General features: G+C 39.5%; 1 protein-coding gene and 1 non-coding gene across 4 annotated transcripts in view; both read left to right on the forward strand.

Annotated features, from left to right (window-relative positions):
• The window catches only part of AFF4 (ALF transcription elongation factor 4), a 94,812-nt gene that overhangs the window by 73,660 nt on the left and 6,665 nt on the right, over positions 1–14,487 (forward strand). For all 3 annotated transcript variants that reach the window (XM_055141420.1, XM_004609858.2, XM_055141421.1), the window contains 10 exons: positions 50–967; positions 4,186–4,274; positions 4,790–5,033; positions 5,870–5,964; positions 7,015–7,078; positions 7,179–7,315; positions 7,952–8,023; positions 9,916–10,009; positions 11,427–11,470; positions 13,093–13,313. In XM_055141420.1, coding sequence (XP_054997395.1) covers positions 50–967; positions 4,186–4,274; positions 4,790–5,033; positions 5,870–5,964; positions 7,015–7,078; positions 7,179–7,315; positions 7,952–8,023; positions 9,916–10,009; positions 11,427–11,470; positions 13,093–13,313 — 1,978 coding nt within the window. The remainder of the gene's footprint in view (positions 1–49; positions 968–4,185; positions 4,275–4,789; positions 5,034–5,869; positions 5,965–7,014; positions 7,079–7,178; positions 7,316–7,951; positions 8,024–9,915; positions 10,010–11,426; positions 11,471–13,092; positions 13,314–14,487) is intronic.
• On the forward strand, positions 3,110–3,242 carry LOC129406339 (small nucleolar RNA SNORA42/SNORA80 family). The gene has a single exon (XR_008630946.1). It is a non-coding gene; the product is annotated as a small nucleolar RNA SNORA42/SNORA80 family (small nucleolar RNA).

Below are 14,487 nucleotides of genomic sequence, written 5' to 3' on the forward strand. Positions count from 1 at the left end.
AGGAAAAAAGCTTCAAAATGAAAAAGGTATAATTTTGTTTCTGTTTCAGCCTGAACCACCACCAACAAACAAATGGCAACTTGATAATTGGTTGAATAAAGTGAACCCACATAAAGTATCACCAGCATCTTCTGTGGACAGTAATATCCCATCATCTCAAGGTTATAAAAAGGAAGGTCGAGAACAGAGCACTGGAAATAGCTACACTGATCCAGGTGGACCTAAAGAAACAAGTTCTACTACTCCCGGACGAGACTCCAAAACTGTCCAAAAAGGATCAGAAAGTGGGCGTGGGAGGCAAAAGTCTCCTGCACAGAGTGACAGCACAACACAGAGGAGAACTGTAGGCAAAAAGCAACCCAAAAAGACTGAGAAAGCAACTGTTGAAGAGCCCCGAGGTGGCCTGAAGATAGAGAGTGAAACCCCCATCGACATGACTGCCACCATGCCCTCCAGCAGACACAAAGCAGCCACCAAAGGCTCAAGGAAGCCCAACATAAAAAAGGAGTCCAAATCATCCCCCCGACCTTCAACAGAGAAAAAGAAGTATAAGTCAACAAGTAAATCTTCCCAGAAATCACGGGAAATCATAGAAACAGATACCTCATCCTCAGAATCGGATGAAAGCGAGAGCCTTCCTCCTTCCTCACAAACTCCTAAGTACCTTGAGAGTAATAGGACTCCCGTTAAACCCTCCTCAGTGGAGGAAGAAGATAGCTTTTTTCGGCAACGAATGTTCTCTCCTATGGAAGAGAAGGAACTTCTTTCGCCCCTCAGTGAGCCTGATGACAGGTATCCACTTATTGTGAAGATTGACCTGAATCTTTTGACTAGAATACCAGGAAAGCCTTACAAAGAAACAGAGCCACCCAAGGGGGAAAAGAAAAATGTGCCAGAAAAGCACACCAGAGAGGCGCAGAAACAAGCCTCAGAGAAAGTTTCCAACAAAGGCAAGAGGAAACATAAGGTTTGTAAAGTGATTTTGTTATAAGCATTGAAATCTGAAATACTCTGGTGATCATCTCAGTAAGCAAAAGAAAGATAAACCAGTTGAGTCCTAGCTATGAGGGAAAATTGAGCATGTGGCACAGGCCCAGATGAGGCTCTGCACCGAGTAGGAACACTACTTTCTGCCTGGCTTCCTTTGCAAAGGAGAGTGGTTTGTAATCAAGCTAGTGGAGTAGCAATTCTTTTATGAGGGTGTGCTGACTGGGGTAGATGTTTGAAGTGGAGATTGCAGACCCGCCTTCAAGACATCCTTAAATCTTGGTTTTAAATATGTTTCATTGACATAATTACTCTACAGGTTGCCACAGTCCCTAGCACACTCTCCTCTTGGATCTAATCACACTTTGTAAATTACCGATTACAGGTTAATAAATGAGCTCACCAAGTTTGACACATCTTAAGAATTTAACTAATCCTGGGCTAGAGCATAGCATAATGGGTAGGGCATTTGCCTTGCATGCGGCAGACCCGGGTTCAATTCCCAGCATACCATATGGTCCCCTGAGCACTGCTAGGAGTAACTCCTGAGTGTATGAGCCAGGAGTAGCCTCTGTGCATTGCCGGGTGTGACCCAAAAACAACAACAAAAAAAAACCCAAAAAAGAATTTTAACTAATCCACTGTATATGCCTATACTCAACTTCTTGAAGTAAGTTTTGTTTTGAACTAAAAAAATCTGGTCTTGGCAGGGCCAGAGCAATAGTACTGCGGGTAGATCGTCTGACTTGCACACAGCTAACCCAGATTCAATCCCCCATACCCCTTCTGGTCCCCCAAGCCTGTTGAGAGTGATCCGAGCATTGCTTGGTGTGGCCCACAAAAAAACCTATCTGGTCTTATCCCTAGATACTTTTTTTTTTTTATTTTATTTTTTTTTATTGAATCACCATGTGGAAAGTTACAAAGCTTTCAGGCTTAAGTCTCAGTTACATAATGCTCGAACACCCATCCCTTCACTAGTGCATAAATTCCACCACCAAGAACCACGGTACACCTCCCCCCCGCCCCCACACCCCCCAGTCCCCCACCCCGCCTGTGTACTTGATAAATTTCACTTTACTTTCTCTTTACTTTGATTACATACAAACACAAAAACTCACTATTATTGTTTGGAGTTTCCCCCCCAGAGGCAGACCTGCTGGAAAGGAAGCATTTGATAACTTGTTTTCCATCACTGAGAATGAAGAGATATGAGGTCATGTGGCCACAGTAGCGGCCTCGAGGTTCTAGATTTCTGTATTTTAGTATTTTAGTGACTAAGTCCAGAGGGCTTTCTGCCAGAGGTTGCATCATTGCTAGCTCGTACCTCTCTGCTACTTTATATTCCACATATGAGAGCAATCTTTCTGTGTCTATCTCTTTCTTTCTGACTCATTTCACTCAACATGATACTTTCCATGTTGGTCCACTTACATGAAAGTTTCATGACTTCATGCTTTCTAACAGCTGCATAATATTCCATTGTGTAGATGTACCAAAGTTTTTTTAGCCAGTCATCTGTTCTTGGGCCTTTGGTTTTTTTCCAGATTCTGGCTATTGTAAACTAGCCAGAATCTGGAAATGAATTGCAGCCAGCTGCAATGAACATACAGGTGCAGATGTCATTTTGACTATACTTTTTTGCTTCTCCGGGGTTATATTCCCAGGAGTGGTATTGCTGGGTCAAATGGGAGCTCGGTTTCTAATTTTTTGAGAAGCAACCATATTGTTTTCCAAAAGGGCTGAACCAGTCGGCATTTCCACCAGCAGTGTAGGAGGGTTCCTTTCCCCTAAATACTTTTAAGATCTTTTTGGATTAGAGATAAAGCTTGGTAATTTTTTTTGGGTGGGGGGGGTTGGAGGGGAAAGGGGAGAGGTAATTGGGCCATTCCTGGCTCTGAGCTCAGGGATCACGCTCTTGGTCTACTCAGGGGACCATATGGGGTTGCCAGGGAGAGGATCAAACCTAGATTGGTCCCATGGATTTTAATAATTGTCCTATATTTTCCTTGACATGTGTTGCGAATATGATTTTCAGATACTAATCTTAAAATTCAAACTTCTTTCTAATTTAAACTTAAAATTTAAGATACTAATCTTAAAATCTTAAGCATGAACAGCAGGATGAGTTTGGATTTATGGCAGGTCTGTCACCATGGGTCTCTCATAGTGCCTCATGTCAGAGCAAGCTGGCCCCAAACCATTGCCCCCACCCTTGCTAGTGGGCTGCGGTCACTGAATTGGGCCTCATAGTGCAAAAAAGGAAGCATGAACATGTGACCACACCAGTTACAATACAATCCTAATTCCTGTTTTAAGTGTTTTGTTGATTTTTTTTCTAGGATGGGGCCACACAGTACTCAGGGATCACTCCTGGTGGGCTCAGGAAACTATACTGGGTGCTTGGGATCAAACCCTTTCTTGGGTACATGCAAGTCAAGCACCCTACTCACTGTACTATTTCTCCAACCCGTTTTTTGTTTCCTTTTGTTTTAGTGTGGGACGGGGAGCAGGGAGGGGTTACCCAGTGTTGCCAGGGTTATTCCCATCATTGCCTGGAGGTCCGTGTGGTCCCTCGAGGGATCAAACCCAGGATTTCTCTAGGTTTCCACCCTAGCACTTTGAGCCATCTACCTGACTCTGGAATCATACTATTTTGCTTTTTTTTTTTTTTTTTTTTTTCCATTTGGCTGGAGTGGACATTCACCAGGCTTTGCTCAGGGCTCACTTCTGGCTCAGTACTTCAGAATCATCCTGGTTTGCTTCAGAGTACCATATGGGGTGCTGGGGATCAAACCCAGGTCTGCTATGTGGGAGGTAGTCTTCTGTACTATGTGTTAGGCCCCTGGAATTGACCCTTTATTATTATTATGACTATTATTATTTTGAATTTTACACTTTAAAAGAGTAAATTTTAAGATACACAAATTAGTTGTAATATTTTAAATACCACCCACTACTTCTAAATATTATTAGGCTGGAGAGATGGCAGTTAAAAGACTAAAAAGTGTATCTCCATATTTAAACTCAGTATATAAAATAGGAGACTTTTACAAACCTAAGTTTAAGTTTCTGAGTATTGTTTAACTTATGTCTGAGGCTTATTAGGAGATAAAATGGGGGTGACTAGTGATGGAAACTGAAGTTAAAGAAATAAAAATCAATCTTAGAAACTGCTGTTTTCTGTTTTTCATTCAGAATGATGATGATAACCGAGCCAGTGAGAGCAAGAAACCCAAAACAGAGGACAAGAATTTAGCAGGCCACAAGTCATCCAGCAACAGAGAGTATGTCCCCAAAACATGTTGGTTATGTGTTAATATATGTATGTTGTTTGCTATTGGGTACTTTCAGCATGTTCTTTGCTCCTTTTAGTAAACATAATGGTATATATATGCACAAATTCACATGGAGCTTTTACATTTAGTTAATAAGGATGGAGAAGTGTAAGACTCAGTCTTAATATTCTCTTCTTTCTGTGTAGATAAAAGACTTATCTCTAACAGATTGATAACTTCAGAACATTAGTACCTTCCAACTCTGATTGTTCACTTACTCAGTCAATATTTATTACATACTCATGTCACAGACTGAGGTTTAGATACTGGATATGCAATGATGATAAAGCCAGGCAAAATACTTGCTTTTGTAGAATTTACAATTTTGTTTTACAGAAGTCATGTGTCCTACTAATCAAATTAGGGAAAACTAACTTGTCTTGAAAGCAGGATAAAAGGGGGAAGGAGGAATCAATCACCCTTATATGTATAGAGAAATAAAGGCTTTTTTGGGGGTTTGACAGGTCATCGAAGCAGAGTGTTGCAAAAGAAAAGGATTTGTTGCCTTCTCCTGCTGCTCCTGTTCCTTCAAAAGATCCAAAAACTGAGCATAGCTCTCGGAAGAGGACTATTAGTCAGTCTTCTTCTTTGAAGTCAAGTAGTAATAACAGCAACAAGGAGAATAGTAGCAGCAGCAAAAGCAGTTCCTCTGCATCAAAGCAGAAGAAGACTGAAGGGAAGACGTCCGGTAGCTCGAAGGAAACTAAGGTAAGGTATCGGGAGGCTAGATTTTGAAAATCAGTCTCATTCTTGTCATGTACTCCCCGTGTGCCCTTTTTCCATCCATCTCCTCTGTGTGTGGGGTGGGTAACTCCCAGCAGTGCTCAAGGGATCATATGTTGCCACATATCAAACTATGGCCTCCAATTGAGCTATGTCTCTCATCCCTTTCCTTTCTTCACTTTGTATTTTGTTGTTTTCTCCTCTCCTTTCTTTTCTTGCAGTTGTTGGTTTTGATGACTAGGGATTGCGCACACTTGGTAATGGTACTTGCACGGGGCCACATATGGTCCCCCGAACTCCACGAGGAGTGATCCCTCTGTGGAGAGCCAGGAGGAAGCCCTGAGTACTGCTGGGTGTGGCCCCTAAGACAACAGCAACAGAAAGTGCCAGACCAGTGCCTGCTAAACCAAATGATTTAGAATGCATTTTTTGGGCATATACAATAGACTGGTTCTGTTAAACAAATACTTGTGTCCTGAAATTTTAAAGTTTTGTAATACATTTATTACAACCTGGCAAGCTCCCCGTGGCATATTCGATATGCAAATACAATAACAATAATAGGTGACCCTGAAAAGAGCCTCCAATCGTTGGGAAAAACGAGTAAGGAGAGGCTGCTAAAATCTCAGGGCTGGGACAAATGGAGATGTTACTGGCGCCCACTCGAGTAACTCGATGGATGAAAACAGGATGACAGTGATACTAAAGTTGAAATTTTGTTTCTTCCCAGCGGTTCAAGAAATACTTATACTTTTTTGTTTAATCATCTCAAAAATTTAAACATATTCACATATTGCTTCTTCCCTCCCCCCCTTGGTTAGGAAAAGACTTCAAATAGCTCCTCAAACTGTCCTTCATCTACACCAACTTCTGAAGCTTCTAAACCTCGGAGAACAAAGCTTGCCTTTGATGACAGGTGAGATAAATATGTTGTGTTTTGTTTTAATGCATTCAAGAAATTGTTCCTGGCTTGCTCTTTAAGCTTATGTTCTCCCTTGAACATGTGTCTCAAAGAGCAACTCTCTTTAAAACATGATAAGGGAATAACAAATGACCAAAGGCTTCAGAATTAGATAGTTTGTCTACAGAACTGAACTTACCTGGGGTCACAGGTAAAGAGTGAGTGATGGCTGGAGGGTCCTTGGGATTTTGGTGGAGGGAAATGGGCACTCTGGTGTGGATGTGGTGTTGGAATGATGTATGAATGAAAATGCTGTTAACAATATAAATGACAGTACCTCAAAAAAATCAAATCCTTGCCCTCACCGAGCTGGTAGTCTAGAAAAGAAAACATGTAAATAAACAAATAGCACTTTGTCAACTTGTATATCCTGTGAAGAAAAAGTAAACTGGGATAAAAGAATAAATAAAAACTTGAAATTTCTCTCAGTGGCCAGAAAAGTTCATACTTGCCTTATGATTCACAGAATATCATTTTAATTTGAAATATGTCCACTAGTTCAGATACTATTCCTTTAACTTTACTCTGTAACTTTCAAGGGGGCTCTGCTCTGAATGATGTGCCTTTAATTAGGACCATACAGCTGCTGGTATCACTGTTTAAAGTAGATTAAATGTGTGAGAGCATTATTGGTTTTTCCTCTATTTTTGATAAAAGTTTGTTTCTGCTATCCATTTTATTTTCTCTAAGTCTTTAATACAATTTGGGTGTGTAATAGTATAAAATAGAAAGCTTGCTTTCTATTTTCCTAAATACTGCCATGTGTTGACCAAAATGATTTATGCTTATAATTTGAAATGAAGGTCTAGTAGTAACTTATTTTCTGTACTTGAGATTGTGGAAACCAAGGGATGCTAATACTATGAAAATATTTACCATTTCTTCTGGTGTAGTGTGTGGTACTGGAATGTATTATGCTTGAAGTCCTACCATTTACAATATTGTAAAGCATATGGGGTTGTAAAATATTTACCATTTCACTTACAATAAAAATTTACATTGCAGAAATTATTCAGCAGATCATTATTTGCAAGAAGCAAAAAAGCTAAAGCACAATGCCGATGCATTGGTACGTAAAATTACATTTATGTATTTAGTCAGGTTAATATATGCTATTTTTTGTTTGTTGACAGCAGTGTGACTCTCATCACCTTAATTCTTTTTTTCAGTCTGACAGGTTTGAGAAAGCTGTGTACTATCTTGATGCTGTGGTATCTTTCATAGAATGTGGGAATGCGTTAGAGAAAAATGCTCAGGAATCCAAGTCCCCATTCCCTATGTATTCAGAGACAGCAGATCTCATCAAGTAAGTAGAAAAAACTTGCCACAGTTATTTATTTGTCCATCTAGGAAGAGGCTGTCACTTAAGAGGAATACATTCTGAGAAATCATTAGACAATGTAGTTATTAGAAATTATGCAAATGTCACAGTATAACTACTCTAAACTCAGATGATACAGCCTGCTGCACCTCTGGACTGTATGGTTTTACTTATTGAAACCATTGTTACATAAACAGTCTATTGCTTACAGAAGTGTTATTAAATGATGCACCTCTTTGTAGTAAAGCAGAAAAAGTACTTGATTTGTTTTGGCCTTAGATTAGAAGGGATAGACACCACCACCACCTACCCCCCACCCCCTCTCATCAGCATGACTAAGTAACTCCAGGAGTGTCCCTGAGCTCCCAAGTACCTCTAGGGAAGAACCTATTGAAAAATAGGAGGCTGGAGAGATAGTTGATGGGCATGGATTACAGCAGGAGCCCAAGGTTCTATCCCCACAATTCATGGTGCCCTTAACACTGACAGGTGTGGTCCAAGAACACTAGATACTAAAGTGGGCATCTTTGCCCTTACTTAGGTTAGATTCTAACATTTTAAAAACTGAATGAAGTAATGAGATGAAATATGTAATATTATGTTTGTTGTTTTAACTCACAGATACACTATGAAACTAAAGAGTTACTTGGCACCAGACGCTACCGCTGCAGATAAAAGACTTACAGTACTTTGGTAAGTGTGTGTAGTGGCCTCTGCTACTTGACAAAGTACTACTACCAGATAGGCAATTCCATACTAAGTTGTGCTGTGTTATTATGAAAATTATTTTTGTATCACCCTTTCATAAATTACTCTTGTATTTTGGGAGTAGATTCTCTGGTACTAAGGTACCATGAGGTTCTGGAGATCAAGTTTGGGACTCCAGCATGCAGAGCTTCCTGCCCCTGATAAATTTATTACTGATGAATAAAACAAAATAATTCAATCCTGCTGAAAGATTTTAATTGTCAGTTCTTCATTTCTCTCTTTACTATAGTTTTGGTAGAGTGTAATTGATGTTAGAACCTTCATATTCTTAAGTATGTCACTTTTCTGGGCTCTTTTTCACTTTTCTCTCTTCACACAAATACACCTTCCCTTAGGGAGTACATGTTTATCATGCTCAGAATAAACAAGGTAGCCTATTTGCTTGGTCTTAGGGAGATATTATCAGGTCATTTGTTACTGGTATATATTTAATTTGATCCTGTGTGGGATCAAGTTTTTGTTCTTACTTATTTTTGTTTTTGGGCCATACCCAATGGTACTCAGGTTTTACTCCTGGGGAGATATGGGAAGCCAGGGATCAAGCCCAGGTTGACCACATGTAAAGCACACTCCCTATATTCTGTACTATCCCTCAGGCCCCAACCCTGAGTTTTAACATCTTGGAATGCAACTAGAGATGAATTTTTCATGGTTGGTGCTCGCCTTGCATGCAGCCAACCCAGGTATAATTCCCAGCATGTCATATGGTGACAGGAATGACCTTTAGCATACAGTCAGTAGTTAGCCCTGAACACAGGTGAGCGTGGCTCAAAAACTTTCCCCCAGGTCATGGTGTTTATAGTCCTGTGTGAGGAGACAAACACCAATCAAATAATCATAAATGTATATGAATTAATTATAAATTGTAAGAAACGTGTATATAATTAAAGAACTAGAAAGTAGGGAGACTTTTTCTTCAGGTAAAGGGCACATTTACAAGGGTTGATTAGTGGAACAAAACTGAAAACTTTCTTTGATTATTTTGGGGCCACGCCTAGCAATTCCCAGGGCTTACTCCTGGCTCTTTGGTGGTGGTGCTAGGGGGACCATATGGAATGCTGGGGATTGAACCCAGGTTGGCCTTATGCAAGGCATGCACCCTACCCACTGTTTGATTGCTTAGGTCCCCAAAAAACTGAAAACTTGAAAAATGAGAAGACACTAGTGAGAAGTCAAAGTGATGGGAGTGGTTAAATAGTGATGATCATGTAGGACCACTATGAATGATATTTCATAGAACCATAATGCTCACTGTTGAGGGTGGCTGGAGTCTAGTGCCCTAGTACAGCAGTTAGGGCACTTGCCTTGCACGTGGCTGACCCAGGTTTGATCCCTAGCATCACATATGGTCACCTAAGCTTGCCAGGAGTAATTTCTGTGTGCAAAGCCAGGAGTAACCCCTTAACACCATGAGTGTGTCCCCACAAAATTAATATACATAGTTGAGTTTCCTAATTAAGTGTTTTGATTCTTTATAATTTGTCCTGGACTCTACTTCTGATTGTTCTTTCTTTTCTTTTCCCAATGTTTATTGTTTTGATGACATGTTGGAATCCTAAGAAAATGGTTTCTATTTTTTCAATGTCAGCAAACAGGCTCATCGTAGGTTTCTTATTTCCAGATGTGCCCTATAGCATGTATACCGTAATAAAAGCAAATCTTACAGTTTTGACTAAGGGTTGGTAGGGTTGACCTTTCCGCTATGGTCTGCTCATGTGAACTAGCTCTGATCTCTTGCATAGTGCAAAAGATGTGCACTGTGCAGATGTGAGCAGTCTGAACTTGTGGTAAATGAGCTGCTCTTTTCTTTTGGCCAGCCTACGGTGTCAGTCTTTGCTATACCTGAGGCTATTCAAACTGAAGAAGGAAAATGCTTTGAGGTACTCCAAGACACTGACAGAGCACCTGAAGGTAAGTTTGCAAAGAAGAGAGTTGATTGTACAGAGGACAATCTGTAAAGTTCCTAGCTCTACCCTAGAAGTGTGTTCATCTTTTACCTGCCGCAGCAGGGGAGAAGCTGCTAGGGGGAACTTTAAAATAAGTGTTTTCACAGAAAGTTTTCAAATATACATGGAGCTGATTATAAAATCAGTATTGCCACTTACAGTAGCTCTTTAATTGTGAAATCTATTATTTTTTTTTATTTTTATTTTTTGGGTCACACCGAGCGATGCACAGGGGTTACTCCTGGCTCTGCACTCAGGAATTACTCCTGGCAGTGCTGGGGGACTATATGAAATGCTGGGAATCGAACCCAGGTTGGCCGTGTGCAAGGCAAACGCCCTACCTGCTGTGCTATCGTTCCAACCCCTCTATTATTTAAAAGGGTCTTTGTTTTACTTCTAGCCTTCCTTATTATCCTAGTTTCCTAAGACATCTGTGTTTTTCACAACAGCACCACATTGATTTTCCTTAAATTGATTTTCCTTAAATCCTGTTCTTGATACTAATTCACTAATTCACTAATTCACTTCACTACTTCACTTATTCACTTCACTACTTCACTAATTCACTACTTCACTTACTCACTTCACTACTTCACTAATTCACTTAGCTTCCTACCATGAACACAAGTTACTTCTCTCTATCTCTGACTCTTTCTCTCTCCCTCTCCTCCAGGAAAGTTGCATAGTTCATGTTTAGTTGCTTTTCTACAGTGAGTGGGACTCACTCCCCTACTTTTTTCTGTTTTGTGTTATTCATTATCTCTCCTTTTAAGTCTTAGAAAAGAACACTCAGCTAAATCATTCTTTAACACATGTACACATGCACTTTTAGATTTATTTATTTATTTATTTATTTATTGGCTTTTTGGGTCACACCTAGCGATGCTCAGGGGTTACTCCTGGCAGTGCTTGGGGGACCATATGGGATGCTGGGGATTGAACTCAGGTCGGCGTATGACGGCAAACACCCTACCCATTGTACTATCACTCCGGCCCTCACTTTTGATTTTTAAATTTGTAAGCCTTGTTAAGATTAGATCTGGCCTCATGATTTTTAAAATAGTACTTCAAACGTAGTGAGGATTTAAAACATTTTTTCTTCTTTCCCTCCCTCCCTCCCTCCCTCCTTCCCTCCCTCCTTCCTACCCTCCCTCCCTCCCTTCCTTCCTTCCTTCCTTCCTTCCTTCCTTCCTTCCTTCCTTCCTTCCTTCCTTCCTTCCTTCCTTCCTTCCTTCCTCTCTCCCACCCTCCCTTCTTCCCTTCCTCCTTTTCTCCCTCCCTCTTCCCTTCCTCCTTTTCTCCCTCCCTCCCTTTCTCTTTCTCTCTTTCTGTCTTTCCCTCTCTCAATTTAGTAATAGAATATATATTTACTTTCTCCACAGAATTCTTACAATAATTCTCAAGCACCGTCACCTGGGTTGGGAAGGTAGGTTTATTTTATTCTATAAAATACTACTTTTGACAAGTTAATTTTTATATAAAAAATTGGTAGTTACAATTCAAAAAAACATTGAAAAATCACTTCTTAAAACAAAACTATTTCTAATACAATATTCTTGAGAAATTAATCACTTTTCCTCTATGTATTTTTTTTACAATTTGAAGATGTGACAAACTTAAATTTTATGTACAGAAATCTGAGATATTATAGTACATTAATCCTCTCAAAGTTTGACTTGTGTTTGTTTGGGGTCACTCCCAGATGTGCTCAGGACTTACTCCTAGCTCTGCACTCATCACTCCTGGCAGGCTCGGGGATTGCTCTCAGCAGCACTCTGGGTACCAGGTACCAGGGGTTGAGTCTAGGCCTCCTGAAAGCATTTGGCCTGTTGACGTTACTCCCCCTTACGTGTCTTCTTAACCAAATTTATAGGGGTAAAAATACAGATAAAAGAAATATGTCCAAAGAAAAAATAACAAAAAAAAACATATCTACAGTTGTGACTCTAGTGATAGGACAATCCTTTGTACATATGAGATCTTGGATTCAGTCTTGGTCAGTGTTGACCCCCTGACCAACACTGCTGAGAGTGGCTCAAGCACCACTGTAGCCCCCACTACAGCCATTTTAAAAATGTACATTTAAATATATAATAAATGTAAATAATAAAAAACAAAGTAGTCACTAAATTTTTATTATTGTATACCACATTTGGCAAGTGCTACCAGAGCAGCTCCCAGTCATGCTGCAGGGACCAACTGTTGTGCCACGGATCAGAGCCCAGGCCTTACACATGCAGGCATGATGTTCTACCACTTGAGCCATACCCCCAGCACCAAATAACCTTTGAAAACTTTGGTTTGAGTTTCCTTGTTTTTATGGACTTCAAGCATTTTCACACATTTTGGTACTGTTGAAAGTAGTTTGCCAGATTCCAGTATACATACATATTTCTAATAAATATCATTGATACAAAACTTGAGATTATAACAATTAATTGAGAAAAACTATACCTCTTCTGTAAACACTAGATCATTAAACTGAGGAAAGTGCTGGTAATTGTGGAGGTAAGAATAAATAATTGTGGTATTTAATCTGCTGCCATACCTTTTTTTTTAAATCCACCTAATTTTTTTACTATTTTCAAAAATTTCAAAGTAAATACCAAATAGATGGCAGGTGTATTGTGCTGGGAATGAAGAGATTCACCTTATAGGTCTTTGAACTCCTATCAAGTGCATGACTTTTTCCTGATCTCTTTTTTTGTTGCTACTTATTAAAATAGAAATTTAGATAAAATTTTTAACTTAGTACTAATGAATAAACACATAGAAGAAAATGTATTTCCTGGTAATATCTAATTTAAAAGTATGAGGTTGCTATTTTCTTTAACAATCAGTTACTTTTAGGGAAAGAAAAGTGTAGAATATCAAGCTTAATGAACTTGCCAACTCTTATTATTGCACATTTGAATTTCCGTAAACCTCTGATCTGTATGTAAACAAAAATACTAAATAAATACAAAAAAATATCATGTATATTTTTCGCTTTATGTTTTTTACTTTAATTATATTCTATAAATATTCTTCTATTTTCTCTTCATACAGCAAAGCTGTTGGGATGCCATCCCCTGTTTCTCCAAAGCTGTCACCAGGTAATTCAGGAAATTATTCTTCTGGAGCCAGTAGTGCTTCAGCAAGTGGTTCTTCGGTGACCATTCCACAGAGGATCCACCATATGGCAGCCAGCTATGTTCAGGTTACATCCAACTTCCTCTATGCCATTGAAATTTGGGACCAAGCTGAACAGCTTTCCAAAGAGCAAAAAGGTGAGTATTAGATCTCTGAAGTAAATTTGGTTGAAGAATGAGATTGTTAAATGGAGCTTTTATGATCTGGTTGAATTAATAATAGTTTGCTGATTCTTGCTTAGTATCATACTAAGTATACTGCCTTTGATTAGGAAATAATTTTTATTATTCTGGTGACACAAGCTAAACTAAACATAGTTCTTGGTAAAAATCAATATATATATAAAATTTTTTTTTATTTTAAAAGAAAAAATTACTAGAAGCCAGATAGATAGTATAGTGGATATGGCCTTGTTCATACCCTTCTTCAAACTCAAATCATCCCAAGAGTAGTGCCATGAGTGATTCCTGAGTACAGAGTCAGGTGTAACCACTGAGCCTTGACAGGTGTGGCCCAAAAACCAAAAAAAGAAAAGCTCGTTTTTATTTCAATTTATTTGTCAAGGTTGTGGGGGGAGGGGTTAAGCCACACCCAAGTGATATTCAGGGGGTTACTCCTGGCTGTGTACTCAAGATAGCCGGAATTGAATTCTAGTGAGCTGTATGCAAGTCAATGGCAGTACACTGACTCCTGTACTGTTTCTCCAGTTCCAGTTCCCCTCTTTTTTTTTTTTTTTCTTTTTGGGTTTTTCCTGGCTCTGCACTCAGGAGTTACTCCTGGCAGTTCTTGGGGAACCATGTGTCTTGCCAGGGATCAAACTTGGTTGGCCATGTGCAAGGCAAACACCCTACCCGCTGTACTATCACTCCAGACCTCTCTCCAGACCCCTCTTACTTCCTTTAAGCAAATCGTTATTTTGGAGATTTGATTAGCTCAAACTCATTATTTTAGCTAAGAATTCTATAAGTGGGTCTCTAGATTTTCTATTTTATTAGAGTATGAGGCTTTCAGTGGTTACTTCTTACTTAGTGGTACTATGAGTTCTCCTTGGATTTATTTAGGCAGTGTGAATCTGATCAATGTGATACAAAAGTCCATATTAACTTAAACTTAGTGTTTAGCATCCATTCATCACTATCATCACATCCATTTTTTTGTTAGGAAATAGGAATTTTAGCAGGATACCCGTGTTCGATTTCTCCACCCCTCTCGGAGAGCCTGGCAAGCTACTCGTGTGCATTAGATATGCCAAAAACAGTAGCAATAAGTCTCAATGAGAGACGTTACTGGTGCCTGCTCGAGCAAATCGAT

This window comes from Sorex araneus, chromosome 6, assembly GCF_027595985.1.
Source record: "Sorex araneus isolate mSorAra2 chromosome 6, mSorAra2.pri, whole genome shotgun sequence".
NCBI lineage: Eukaryota > Metazoa > Chordata > Mammalia > Eulipotyphla > Soricidae > Sorex > Sorex araneus.